This window comes from Dendroctonus ponderosae, unplaced genomic scaffold, assembly GCF_020466585.1.
Source record: "Dendroctonus ponderosae isolate FM_Combo_2020 unplaced genomic scaffold, Dpon_F_20191213v2 Dpon_F_20191213_9, whole genome shotgun sequence".
Classification (NCBI taxonomy): Eukaryota; Metazoa; Arthropoda; class Insecta; order Coleoptera; family Curculionidae; genus Dendroctonus; species Dendroctonus ponderosae.
The window spans coordinates 1,116,981-1,131,642 of record NW_026019116.1 but is presented as its reverse complement, the minus strand read 5'-3'; the positions used below and the strand labels follow the sequence as shown (position 1 = coordinate 1,131,642).

At 38.3% G+C, this 14,662-nt stretch overlaps 1 protein-coding gene across 2 annotated transcripts in view; it reads right to left on the bottom strand.

Annotated features, from left to right (window-relative positions):
• Nucleotides 1–14,662, bottom strand: part of LOC109537676 (zinc finger and SCAN domain-containing protein 12) — a 46,501-nt gene that overhangs the window by 12,010 nt on the left and 19,829 nt on the right. Inside the window, exons 8-10 of one of the 2 annotated variants that reach the window (XM_048669597.1) lie at nucleotides 11,568–11,641; nucleotides 9,840–9,984; nucleotides 5,290–5,435 (exon numbers count right to left, since the gene is read on the bottom strand). In XM_048669597.1, coding sequence (XP_048525554.1) covers nucleotides 5,290–5,435; nucleotides 9,840–9,984; nucleotides 11,568–11,641 — 365 coding nt within the window. The remainder of the gene's footprint in view (nucleotides 1–5,289; nucleotides 5,436–9,839; nucleotides 9,985–11,567; nucleotides 11,642–14,662) is intronic. The other variant, XM_048669598.1, reaches the window with a different exon arrangement.

Genomic DNA, 14,662 nt, shown 5'->3' with positions numbered 1-14,662 from the left:
CAAAAACAAAGTGGATGGTGGTGAGCAAAGATCAGACACACAATGAGCGCATTACACTAAACGACCAGACGATCGAACGTGTGGAGTCATACAAGTACCTTGGTACGCTGATCAATGCAAGATGGGACCAGCCCACCGAAATCCGATCAAGAATTGAAAGAGCTCGAGCATCGTTCAACAACATGAAGGATGTATTCACAAGCAAGGATCTATCCCTGCCTCTAAAAATAAGGTTGGCTAAGTGCTATGTGTTCCCAATTCTGCTCTACGGAGCAGAAGCATGAACAACGACGGAAGCTATAATGAAAAAATTAAACGCCTTTGAAATGTGGATATACCGCCGTATCCTCAGAATCTCGTGGACTGACCACATAACATAACATAAAGAGGTGCTGCAGCGAATTGGGAAAGAGAGAGAAATTACACTCACAGTTAAAAAGAGGAAACTGGAATACCTCGGACACATAATGAGACATCAAAAATATCGTCTACTCCAGTTAATAGGTCAAGGAAGGATCAACAGTAAAAGAGGACCAGGAAGGAGAAGACACTCATGGCTACAAAATCTACGCCAGTGGTTTGGACTTACATCAATACAGCTATTTAGAAATGCCATCAATAAAATTAAAATTGCCATGTTGATAACCAACGTCTGCGACGGATAAGACACGCTAAGAAGAAGAACAAGAACTTTTACATACGTCAGTAATATTGATAAAATTGCATAAAATACAATTAATTAGATCAAGTGATACACACAGTCACAGATACGATCAGAGCGACAGACAAAATCCAGCATTACATTGAACATCAAGTCAGGGTTCAAAAACCAATTGGTGACTAAGAAAATCATCAACGGAATAGAATGCCCCACGTATCAAGTAACCCTTAATGTGGGCCTTAAATAGGTTCTGGCTTAAGTCCCTTACACTTTGAGGCAACTTATTGCACAGTTTGGGTGCATATTATAAAGTACAGCTGCATGTCCTATTAAGTCGTGGAAACCGCAAATTCAGATTGCTTCTTCCACGTGTATTATATTCATGATTGCTAGAATCGTCTGGTAGCATTCAGAATTTTTATCCCATAATAAGCTTTCCAGAATGTATCGCGTGCATATCAGTATACTCAGCTCCCTAAAAGCATTCCTCACATCATCCCGATAGCCAAAACCCGCAAGGACTGCCCTGCAAACATACGACCCATGTGAGATGAATGACCCCAGACAGAGATTGCATCACAGCAAGCGGACTGTATAAGGGCATGGCAAACCATGAAACACAGCTCGGTATACACGACCATGGTCAGCTGCCTCAGCAGATAAATCGATTTTGTTACCTTAGAGCACACAGTCTACATACGTATCGAACCTCATGGCTGGATCCAGGTAGACTCCCAGAAATCTGACCGATTCGGGGTTCTCGAAGTCATGCGTACGTATACCAAAAACTACTCTAAGCGTCTTTTCAACGTTAAGGCTGAGACGATTTGCTAAAAGACAATCCCCAAGCTGCACCCTACTATCATCCATCGTTTAAAGCTACAACGTAATCTCGGTAAGAGTAGCATATGCAACCTTGGAGCAAGGACTACCGATCAAAATAATTCAGATATACGCACCAACATCAACTCACGAAGACAAAGAAGTGGAGATTCTGTATGAGGACATCGGGAAAGCACTAGACAAAGACCTGGTTATTGGCGATATAATGGCGTAATAATGACCTGGTTATTAGAGATTTCAACGCTATTGTTGGGAAAAAGCTATCCGATGACGAACACTACATCAATAATCAAGGACTCGGAGAAAGAAACCCACGAGAACATGTATTATGCAACTTTCATGAAAACAAAAGACTTGATGCAATAAACACCTTCTTTCTTAAACAAACACAAAAGAAATGGACAAGGATCAGCCCTGACGGCAGGACACGTATCGAAATCAATTATATCCTATCATCATCCAAGAAAATTGTCACCGACATCTCAGTTCTAAACTCTTTCAACACAGGAAGCGACCACCGGATAGTCAAAGTTAAATTATCCATACAGAAGCCGAAAAGATATATTAAACACAAAACAGGCTCAATAGATGCAGCACTCTGAAAGAAAACAATATCATATACCAAAACGAATTGAAAGCCAAATTAAGCGAAAATATAAGCCCAACAAATATAAGTGGCAACACACAACAACGATAATTAAAGAAACAGCACTCAATATAGCAAAAAAGAAAACCAGAAAAACACACAAACTAAAAGCGGAAACGATTCAGCTGATAGAAAAAATAAGCACGTTGTACCGCGAAGGCAAACAAAACACAGAAGAATACCGCGAAACCAGAAGAGAAGCAAGAAAAATAACACGCAAGGATTTGGAAAGAAACTAAATAACAGAAGTAGAAAATGCAATAGAAAATAATAAAAACATGATATGTCTACGGAGGAACAACGGTAGGGAAGAATTAATAGCGCTAAAAGACTCCATGCACCGGGAAACCAGAAATAAGAAGGAAATACTAAAGATCACCAAGGAATTTTACCAATACCTATACACCTCACAACTAAAGAAACCAGAAAAGATTACATTGAAGGAAGTGAGAAATGAGGGGTCGGACGACATCCCCGAAATAACAGAGGAGGAAATACAACATGCTCTTAAAACATCAAAATATAGCAAGGCCCCTGGAGGCAACGGTATTGTAATAGAAATGACCAAGGAGACAGAAGGAACAATCATCCCCAAGCTAAAGACACTTTTCAACACTTGCGTTGAAACCCAAGAAATACCGGAAACCTGGAACGAATCCATAATCATCCTACATGTGCGTAGTCGCCATAGCAAAAATCCATGAATTAGGCCTCAAACTGCTACCCCACCCAGCATCTTCTCCAGATTTAGCCCCCTGTGACTATTTCCGGTTTTCACACCTGAATAAATGGTTGGGCGTTAAAGGATTTGAGTCCAATAAAGAGGTCATCATTGAACCAAACGTATATTTTGAGGACCTCGTGAAATTATATTATTTGGAAGGGATGAAAAAATTGCGAAGACGCTGGACTACGTGTATCGAGCTAAAAGGAGATTATGTTGAGAAATAAAACGTTTTTTGGTCGAAAAAAAAAATATTTCATTCAAAAATTCACTGACTTATCAAACGACCCTCGTGTATCTCAAATTATACCGTGAATATGTTGGTACAAGCTGCGGTTTATTTACGATTACCAGTTCTACGAGCCCTAACTTCAGAACTTCCGAACCTTCGAACTATATGTTCGGACAATGTCCAATGTGTACGAAATACACCATTTATATTTCCTTTAAATATTGTAACGGAAATGGCCTGGGGTACTCACGTTTGGAATGGGGGATCGAAATTCATGGTATTTCAGTAAATGGGAGCCCCATTTGGGCCCCATTTACTGTCAAATATGACACTGACAAGCGGGAAGATTCGCACCTGTTCTGGAGATTTCTAGAACTATCTGGAGAAAACTATATAAGCGACGACGAGAACCAAACGGGGGGAGTGAAGTGACAGCCGCGCCTGAGTGCAGAAGAGGTTAAACTCCGGGAGTCGGAAGAGCGAGTTTTCCGCCTGTTACTGTTATTGTTTGTGAAGTTGACGGTAATTTTGAAGTTAGTTTGTTCCTGTTCCGTAGTTAAAGTTGTACCGAGTGGAATAAAAGTTGGAAGCAGAAGAAAGAGTTTAATACTCGGCCATCCACGGTACAATATATTTTCTATTTCTTTCACTGAAAAATGAATTAATAATCCCTTTACGCAACACAAAGGCTGGCAATGGAAAATATTTCTTTAATTCTGCTTTTTCTATGTTTCAGATGCGCAAAAATGCAACAAATACTGACAAAGATCTATTCGGATGCACTTCAATATCTTCACGCAAAGCTTAATAGAAGTAACATCACCTTTCGCTGCAATGACGACTTTTGTACCATCTAGCATTGTGCAGCCCGCAACCACCCATGTTTTACAAGAGCAAATTTTGAACGCAGTAACAACGGAATTCGACAACTCATGATAATGTATCATTTCTAGTCAAGATTGCGTATTTACTCGAGATGTTTATGCTGATTATAATGACACGATTATGGTGTTTCACAATTTGGTCACAGTTGAAGAATTTGCAAACAGTTCTACCAATTTACTAAGGATAATTACGGTCGACATAATCGACCCACATCGGTTACTGATATTGTAAGGCCTGTGCATCATCGCAAGATTCGTTCAGCTGAAAATATCGCTGTTGTTGCTAAAAGTGTGGAGAACGCCCCGAATTCGTCAATTCCCCGACGTGCTCAACATTTGGGCTTGTCTTACGGCCCATTGTGGCGAATTTTGCAATTGATTTTGAAGTTCCATCCCTACAAAGTCCAACTGACTCAAGGACTTAAGCCTCAAGATCATGGACAACGCAGAACATCATCATCATAATCATCATCCAAACAAACCGTTGATGATGATTTTTCGAACCGAGTTTTCTTCAGCGATGAGGCTCATTTTTCGCTCGGTGGTTACGTGAATAAACAGAACAGCAGTATATGGCGCTCTAAAAATCCTCAGGTGATCGCAGAAAGGCATCCTGAAAAAGTGATCGTATGGTGTGCATTATAGTACGGTGGTGTTATTGGCCCGTAGTTCTTTGCAAACGATCAAGGAAGAGCCATAAAAGTAAATTCTGAGCGCCATGGACGCATGTTTACCGATTATTTTTAGAGATAAATTGAAGATTATGATCCCGAAGACATGTGGTTCCAGCAGGATGGGGCAACGAGTCACACAATACTGGCAGTTAGAGCCCTATTGCAAAATAAATTTCCAGGACGATCAAGCAAGATCCTGCGACTTAACATCGTTAGATTCCTTTTTGTGGGGCTATGCGAAAGATCATGTTTACACCAACAATCATCAAACTCTTGAGCAACTGAATGCCAATATCCGTGAAGTTACGATCGATATATTACCGGTAATGTGCCAAAAAGTCATTCAAAATTACCTCAAAAGGATTGAGGTCTGTAGGAGGTCCCGTGGAGGACATTCAAATGATATTGTTTTTCACGTATAATGGCAAAGTTTAATCTTTATATTGACTTAAAATTTTCGTCTCCATCTGAATATTTTGTGTGTTTTTTTTTACTTTACTTTCCCAAACATAAAACGAATAACCCTGTATATGTATCCATAAAGCCTTGGCATTGTACAATAAAACTATCTACAGTTGTGTAGCATCTACAATTGCAGCTTCTGCAATGACAATTTCAAACTTACCTCACAAATGAAGGACTTCTCACCGCTGTGGATACGCGAGTGAGTACGAAGATAACTTTTTGACACAAAACGTTTTTCGCAAATCTTGCACGAGAACTTGCGATTGTCTACGCCTGAATGTGTCTTTTCGTGAGCAAGGCATAAACCTAGAAAATATGTATTTCTCAAAACTCATTGACCATATGCAGGGTGTCCAAGATAAGGAAGCATTGCATAGGGATCTCCGAAACCGTGAGAATCACGAAGTCGGTTAAATTAAAAAAACGTAAAAAAATATTTAAAAAAACAACAAGTTTTTCGCATTTTCATTCTTTCTAATTTTTTAAGTTATTTCAAGTCATATCAAGAAAGAAAAAAAATTATTTCTGATCATCAGCAAGATCATGTTTTGCGTGTGGCAACATCGGCGAACGAGAAAAAATAGACCATCGTTAAAGATCACGAACAAAATGGGCCGAAAACGACGAATATTTCGGATCTGAAAGTTTTAGCGTGTATTTCAATGATCTCATTGTGCTCCTCGCTAACGTGAGATGAAAATTATGTAAAATTGGAGACATTTTGAGAGATAGATTTTTAATTAAAAAACGACCTCCACTCGTTTTTGAAAATTTTCAGTCAGGAATCAAAATTTTACATGCATATTCACTCGGATCTAAGAAGTTCCCAATATACACATACAATGTGTTTACGCATATAAAAAGAAGAAAATCGTCGGTCAAAGATCGTAAATGCTCAAAAACTGCTTAAATTGGGCCAACAAATGTCAATTTTTCTGATTTGAAGCTTTTAGGGTGCATTTCAATTAGGTCATTTTATTTCTCGCCTACGTGAGATGAAAATGATGTAAAATTTGAGCTATTTTGGGAGACTAATTTTTATCCAAAAATCGATCTCTTCTCTTTTTCGGTCAAAACTATTAAATGCATTAAAAAGGAAAAAAATATATATCGGTAAAAGATCGTAAATGCTCAAAAAACTGTTCAAAATGGGACAAAAATGCCGATTTTTTCAATTTGAAATTTTTCATTCAGTCATAGCTCACAGAAGCAAAGGTCAAGCCTCGGATAATGGACCGATTTCCATCACGATCCATGCGAGAACAAGGACACGGACAAGGACAACGCAAAAACAAAAATGTATTCCCTCTAGATTTACCTGCTGGAATTTCACCTCTTGGAATGGTAGAGATCAGGAGATGATTATGGAAATGGAGAAGCATAAAATAGGCGTATGTGGAATATTTGAGACCAAACGAAAGGGAAAGGGAACCATCAAATACCAAGATTACATCTTTGCCTACAGTGCAAAACCAAAGCAAGACCGCGCCAGCTCAGGTGTGGGTATTCTTATACATGATAAGTACTCTGACATTATTGAAAACATTAGAATACGTTAATGATAGGATCCTAAGAATCAACCTGGCATTCCCCGAGGGCCCACTACATCTAATTAGCATCTATGAGCTTGATATATCCAAGCCAAAAGAAGGCTCTGAAAGCTTTGATAACTCCCTACAACCCCCATAGACCGAATACCCAACAGCGGAAGGTTCATACTGCTCGAAGACATTAATGCTCGAATTGGCACAGTAGAAATTGCAGGTGTAAACAGAAGTTTAACGAACCAACCCTCAATGAGAACGTCGAGTCCCTAATCAATTTTTGCGCAAGAAATGAGCTAAGAATAAATAACACCTTTTTCCAACATAAATACACCTTTTGTAATACAAGAGGACATCATTGACTATATAATAACGAACAGAGCTATAACCCCAAAACAAGTCAATGACGTGAGAGTGCTAACATGAGCCAATGTTGGCACGGACCATAATCTTGTCCTGGGAAAGATAACTCTAGAAAAACATCACAAACGTAATCAAGAACCGCTATATATCGAAAAATACAACATGGAATCACTCGACTATTACAGCACAAACGAATTATACCAGCGGAGACTTACCAACAAACTACTAAACGAAAATAAAACCGACGGCAATGTCAATGAGTACTGGGAAAGGATAAAGGCGCGTATCCATAAAGCCGCGGAAGAATCCCTAGGCAAACGAAAAATTAACGTGCATGCCCAAAACCACAACACACCATGGTTCTGTGAGGTGAACAAGCTACTCAATAATAAACGGAAAAGTTACTTGCTTTACAAAAGCACTCAATCGCACGATAATCTTATTACAACAACACAAAGATGCTAGAAACCGCGCGAACGCAGAGAAACGAAGGATTAAACGAGAGTACTGTAAAAAATCAACAACGATATACAACACGATTTATATGGAGCACAAAGGAAAGTATGGAAGATGTTTAAAAATCTCTGCACAGCTGGGAGAGATATTTTAATGACCTGTACGGTAACAGCCAAGTCACAAATATGAGAGCTGAGCAGGCAGAAGAGGAGGTTCCAATATCATTCACGGAAGAAGTAAAAAAGAAAAAGCTTAAAAATAGAAAAGCACTGGGTGTGGACAATACACCCAACGAGCTTCTAAAGTATGGCAGTAATAAACTCAACAAAAAAACTAACGCAACTCTTCAATGGAATATTCAGCTCACAAACAATCCCGACGATTGGCACAAGAGCTTCACCATACCCTTTTTCAAAAAAGAACAAAAAACCAACCCAAAAAACTACAGGGGTATAACTTTTCTATGCTCCTCCATGAAATTATTCACCAGCCTTATTTATTTATTTATTAAAGATAACCTGGAACAAGATATCGAAATCAAAGACGAACAGCTGGGATTCCGGATAAATAGGTCTACAACTGACGCCCTATTTATCATACGACAAATAAAAGAAAAGGCAATAGAATTTGACACCCCCGCTTTTGCATGTTTTATCGATTTAACAAAAGCATTTGAAGAAAAAACGAACGTCGGCAAGAATTATAAAAACGGTATACTACCTAAACACAGACAATTCAACCCGAATTAAAGTTGATCATAAGACAACAAATGACATACCGATATCGCAGGATATAAGACAAGGAGATAGTTTAAGCCCGTTTCTGTTCACCCTGATTATAGACGAGATCATTGCAGAGATCAGCGGCTTAATAATGGGGTATAGGATCCACGGAAAACTCATTAGCATAATTTGCTACACTAATGGCGCGACAATATTGGCAGAAACGGAGGACAATTTGCAAAGACAACTTCACAGATTCAATCAAGTCAGCACACAATTTAATATGCAAATATCAATATCCAAGACAAAATGTATGACATTTGCTAGGGAACCAACGAGATGTAAGCCGGTTATAAATAATGAAATTGTCGGGCAAGTCACAACTTTCAGATACCTTGGAGCGGATATTTCTAGCCGCAACGAACCAACGAAAGATTTCAAATCCCAGATCAACAAAGCCTCGTTAACATCCGGTTGCTTAAGAGACGGCATATGGAACAACAAACATATAAGCATCGACAGTAAAGTTCGAATATACAAAACATGCGGAAGACCAATACTGACCCATGGCATCGAGACCCGAGCACACACAAACAAAACAAAATGTATGTTAAGAACGACAGAGATGAAGACTCTAAGCTCAATAGCGGGAAAAGCACTACGGGATATAGTGAGGAGCGCAACAATAAGACAGACCTGCAAGGTGGAGGATGTAATCAGATGGGGACGAAAGCGCAGAAGATGCTGGCGGGACCATGTAGAAAGAATGCACCCCGAAAGAATAGCCAAGATTGTGGCGCATCTACCTAAATCCAGCTGGTAAAAGACCCATCGGAAGACCACCGAAAAGATGGAAGGATAGTTGGACATCCATATCACAAGAGAATCAACAACATTGACCAGACGAAATAAACAGACCAAAGGATCTTAACAAAGCATAAGGAAAAGAAGAATAAATTTTTATGATGTATATCAATTAGATCATTGTATTCGTTGCATACGTGAGATGAAAATGATATAAAATTATCAAAACAAACTTATATAAACGCATCAAAATTTTTCATGCATGTTTTTTTTATCTCAGTGGATTGTTTGCGTGTCCCAAGAAACTGCCCAATGTGCATATGAATATAAAGTATTTGGGTGAAAGTCGTAGGCTAAATTGTAACTGTTGAGACACTGCTTTATAAATTGCCAAGAAACAGAAATTATATTCCACGTTGACCCAAAAGTCCAAAAACTTCGTCTGTTTCAAGCAAAGGTTGCAAAAGTCAAATTATTTTGATAATTTCTCGAAAGTTCCACAAGTTAATACTGTGATTGACTAAATCGATACGCTTTGTATTCAGGCAAGGCAAATTTGTTTACTTTCCGAACGAAACCATCTCTTAAAAATGGCTTTGAGACTGGACTAGTATGCCGGTTACTTTTTAATGAAAATACCTTTAAAAATATATTGAAGTGGCAAGATTAAATTTGTCACATTTACTTGTGCACATTGTGCGTGCGTAAAAGTTAAATAAATAAATACTAAAGAAAAGTGTTTCTTTATGATCATCGCATATTCTGATCAGAAATTGGCAGTTTTCGATTCATTCGAATAAAAACGTGATTTTTAGACTTACTTTTAGTGATAAATCCTCTCTTGCATACGGTGCAGGTATATGGCTTGAGTCCGAGGTGTCGATTTGTGTGATCAAGTAGAGACTGTTTCGTTTTGAAATTAAGCCCGCAAGTTGAACATGGAAATGGTTTAACATCAGAGTGCACCTGAAAAGTTAAAATACGGCGTTAGAGACTCTCCTGAAGGGATTAAAATAAATTACAGACAAAAATATAAACAACATCAAATACGCAGAGGATACTGTTATGTCCTCGCAAGTAGCCTAGATCTTCAAACTCTTCTGGGGAAACTTAATACAACGAGCGAGGAATATGGACGTGGCCTGAACACCTCAAATATCATCAGCAAAAAGGCCCTGCCTTCTATGGTTTTGACTTCAATCAAGAGACTATAGAACGAGTGGAGAGATACATTTATTTAGAATCAATAGTAATTGCAAACTGAGACTAATCCGTAGAAATTAGATGCAGAATCGAGAAGCCAAAAACTGTATTAAATAAAATGTAAACATTTTAGTCAGCAGAAACCGAAGCCTTCAACTGAAAATAAGAATGGTCAGTTTCTCCCAGTCGTTTTGTACGGAGTTGAGGCGTGCACCATGACGAATTCTGCGCATATCATGGATCGAGCGGCATGGATTTCCATTCCAAAGAAGTACCTACTACCTACTACCCAAACCAATGAACCAAATGAACAAATATGGAGATTCTGAATTTCGCGACAGGTTTCGTTTAACGAAACACTGTTTCGGTGTATTATTGGACCTTATTGGGGACTACCTTAAAACATATACTGTGAGAAGGAATTCATTGTCCGTTAGTGAACAGTTATGCTGAATTCAGATAAAAACCCGAGAGCTTTTACATAAAATTTGTGGCGGTTTTTTTAAACATCTTCAAACCACATGTTTACCGACCGATCAAAATGCGTTTTTTTTGTGGCGTCATCTAGCTTGCGATGCACTTTTTACCGGTATTTCGCACCTTCCGTACTACCAGTCAAAAATGGAACATACCCTATCAAACAGTTCCCTCTGTCGGTCGAATTAAAAAGGTACTTATCCAACGGATTGTTATGAGCTCGATATGACTTTGTCTGTCACCGTTCGGAAACCCATAAAACATTATCGGTCTTATAACTTTATCCACTACATAGTTATGGAACCAATAAGGGCAAATGTTGAGAAACCGGGAATTAGAGCGCTGTAAAGGAGGTAACTGCTTGATCTCGAGAAATGTAATAAAAATGCAATTCTTTATTGCTGTATCGAGCCTACAGTGCCGGACTTACATCTGTCGCAAGTTTAACGATAGAGGTCGTATAGAAGAAAGTTTTTCATAATGGAAATTTGTGAACGTGAATTATTACCTTTGTTCAAAATACTGCTTAAAGTGGTACGACTAATGTTCAGTTGTTGACTTTTGCGCCGAGTTGACCTTGACGGGTTAAGACGGACACTTTCGCTCACAGCCGCAACTGCTGATAACGGTTAAAAATTGATTTAAATTTGTGGTCCACCTGTCTGCTAACATGTTCGCAAATGTAGGTAGTTGTAGGTAATAATTGTAAGAATCTCTTGTCTTCAACCGATATTTATTTTCGTTTCGAAACCTTAGCCGCAAATAGGCACAAGTTTTGCACACAATTGCAAAATTATTCCTTATTTGAGTGAAAATGTGCACACTGAGACATCTATTCGTAAAAAAAAAATATTTTAAGAACGTCTTACCCTTTGATGAACCATCAGGTAACTACGACATTGGAATCCTTTTCCGCATACCGGACATCTCAAATCGTATTGACCTAAAACCATTACACATTTTTATATGTAAAAAAGTTCAGTCTACAATACCTAAACCGATTTAAGTCCAATGTATTGTTTTCTATACACTAGCAACAGCATTCAAAATTTTTACTGTTCAATATGCAGGGTGTTCCTAAAATCATAGATAAAGACTGATATAGATAGCCCTCTCTCCTTTACTAGACACGGGACAGAGATGCATCAGCGCCATCTGTTCTGTTGGACAGTGCAAAACTTTCCCCTCAAACCGAAAAATCAGCTGTGAATACAGCAACCTGTAGTTTCCATTTCTGGATTGGTATAGATTTCTACTTCTGAGTTTCAATAAATTTTTATTATTAATATTGGAGTGGGTGCATACTTTAACCGAGATTAAGAAATGCTTATCCAATCAGACACATTTATATATAAATACATTAGATTGAACATTATCAATTCTTAATCCAAATTAAAGTGTTTCGCAATAAGCTCATAACAAAAATTCTATAAGCAATTACAAATTTTAATATTGGTCAAAACTTAGATAACGAAATACAGTTAACAGTTTTACTTGTACCTGATGATAGAGTACCTGATGAGAACAAACCTAAAACTACGAACACCAAACTCTAGAAATGTCGGCTGATTCAACGTTAAGATTCAATAATTTAAACTGGCAAACTTGTGACGTATTCCCGCGCGCTCTCCCATTGGTCCAAAGTTACTAGGCAACGTGTATACTTTAGGAATCTTGCATCTAGGCAAACTGACTTGTATCGAATGTTGTTTCATTTTGCCGCTGCAGGGCGCCAATAATGCCTATAACAATTTTTACTAGTTTTGGGATCAACAGTAATTGCATAAATATTAGAATTGAGCAACAAATCACTACCTGTAGTTTTTTCACTGCGTTTACAAAATCGCAATCACAATCTGTGGCGAACGTAAAAATAAACTGTGATTTTAAACGTGATATTAAAGAGAGGCGCTAAACTTCTAACGTTGCTACTGCGAGTTGCGTGTAGTGATCATATGTTGCACATGTGGCCCGGCGAAAGAACGAACCCAAATAAAAAATTTTTGTTCGTTAATGAAAGCTTCCATTCAGGGGTTTTCATGAACCCCCCCCCCCACAATTTTATTGATATTTTTGGGAATCGTATTTCAGTATGCACCATTCATTAACCTTATTCTGATTGTACTGTATCAGTTGTACTTTAAGTATAATATATTATTTGTTTTATACCTAAATAAGGTTATTTATTTTAAAAATATGAATTACAAATGTTTTAAAATCGTTTCTGTAAGTGACCCACAATTGCCTATCACATTATGAGGCTGCTATATCACGAAAACGGCAATCACAAGTGAAATTATATTCACAGGTTAAATTTAAAGTTAAAAAATCACATTTACAGTTATAACAGTGATTTTAAAATCACGCTTTAACTCATATCCAATAAATATACGTGTTTTGAAGTAAGCGTGATTTATTTTTAGCGTTTGAAAATATTAAAATTATTCTTGGATTGTTAATAAATGTTTGTATTTTTGTTACCCTCTGTACGAGTAAATTGATTTTTTGTGCTACCAGCTGATTTGCCTCTTGTAAAATTTTCGCCAGACTTACAGTTTCTGTATAAATAATTATTGGTGATACGAAGGTCGTTGAAAGTCAATGACTTAATCTCCTTGTAGCTCGCTACACTTAGTCCAGCGTCTTTCCAATTTTTCATCCCTTCCAAATAATACAATTTCTCGAGATCCTCAAAATATGCGTTTGTTTCAATGATGACCTCTTCATTGGACTGTTTCAATGATGATCTTTTACGGCCCAGCCATTTCTTCAGGTTTTTAAACAGGAAATAGTCGCAAGGGGCTAAACCTGGAGAATATGCTGGGTGGGGTAGCAGTTCGTGGCCTAATTTATGGATTTTGGCCATGGCGACTTCACACATACATTGTCCTGATAAAACAGCACTTTTTTCGCCGCGTTTGAGCTTCAAGTCAACATAGAATCTGTCCAAAAGCTCTGAATAATATGCGACATATACTTCTTTGCTACACGTTTCCCTGAAGAAACCCACTGTTTTGGTTGTTCTTTGGTCTCTGATGTGTTGTGATGGATCCACGTTTCGTCACCAATTGCCAAGCGTCGCAAAAACTCGTTCGGATTGCGACGGAACCTCGCTTAACATTCATTTGAAATAGTCACACGGAAGCGCTTATGGTCGAGTGTCAGCAATCGTGGCACCCATCGAGCGGATTGCTTTTTTATATCCAAATATTTATGTAAAATGTGATATACCCTCTCAATTGAGATGCCTACAGCCTCAGGCACTTCTTTGTCGGATTTTATGTATCCACTGCTGGATATAAGCCTCTTCCAAATTTCTCCATGTGTCCCTATCTAGGGCAAGTTAGTGTCAGTTTCGGCCCACCGACTGCTTGATGTCGTCTAGCCATCTCTTTTGGGGTATTCCGATGCTTTCCTTTGTTGATCGTGGCCGCCATTTTACTAGGCGTATTGTCCACTTATTGGTGTTCTGCCTTGCCTCATGTCCAGCCCATCGCCATTTACATGCTCGATTATGTCTTTTACTTTCGTCCTCCTCCTTATTTCTGTATTGCGTATTTTGTCTCTAAGGCCGATTCCAAGCAAGGATCTTTTCATCGCTCTTTGGGCTGTTCTAAGACGTTCTGCCATTTCCTGGGTTAAGGTTACAGTTTCCAGCGCATATGTAGATTCGGGTAAGATGCATGCGCATAGACCTTTCTTTTTAGACTTATAGGTATGTTTTGGTTTTTAAGAATATATCCCAATTTCCTGTATGCCGCCCAGCCCAGTCGTATTATCCTGGTTATCTCAGACGTTCGATTTTTCTTACCCAATTTTATTAAATGATCTAGGTATACGCATTCTTCTATGGTATCGAACACGTAATGACCTATTGTTATATGTAGGTCATCTTTACTAATGATCTTGGTTTGCGGTTACTGCGCGGAAAAGTGAAAAAGTCACTGACTTATCAAACGACCCT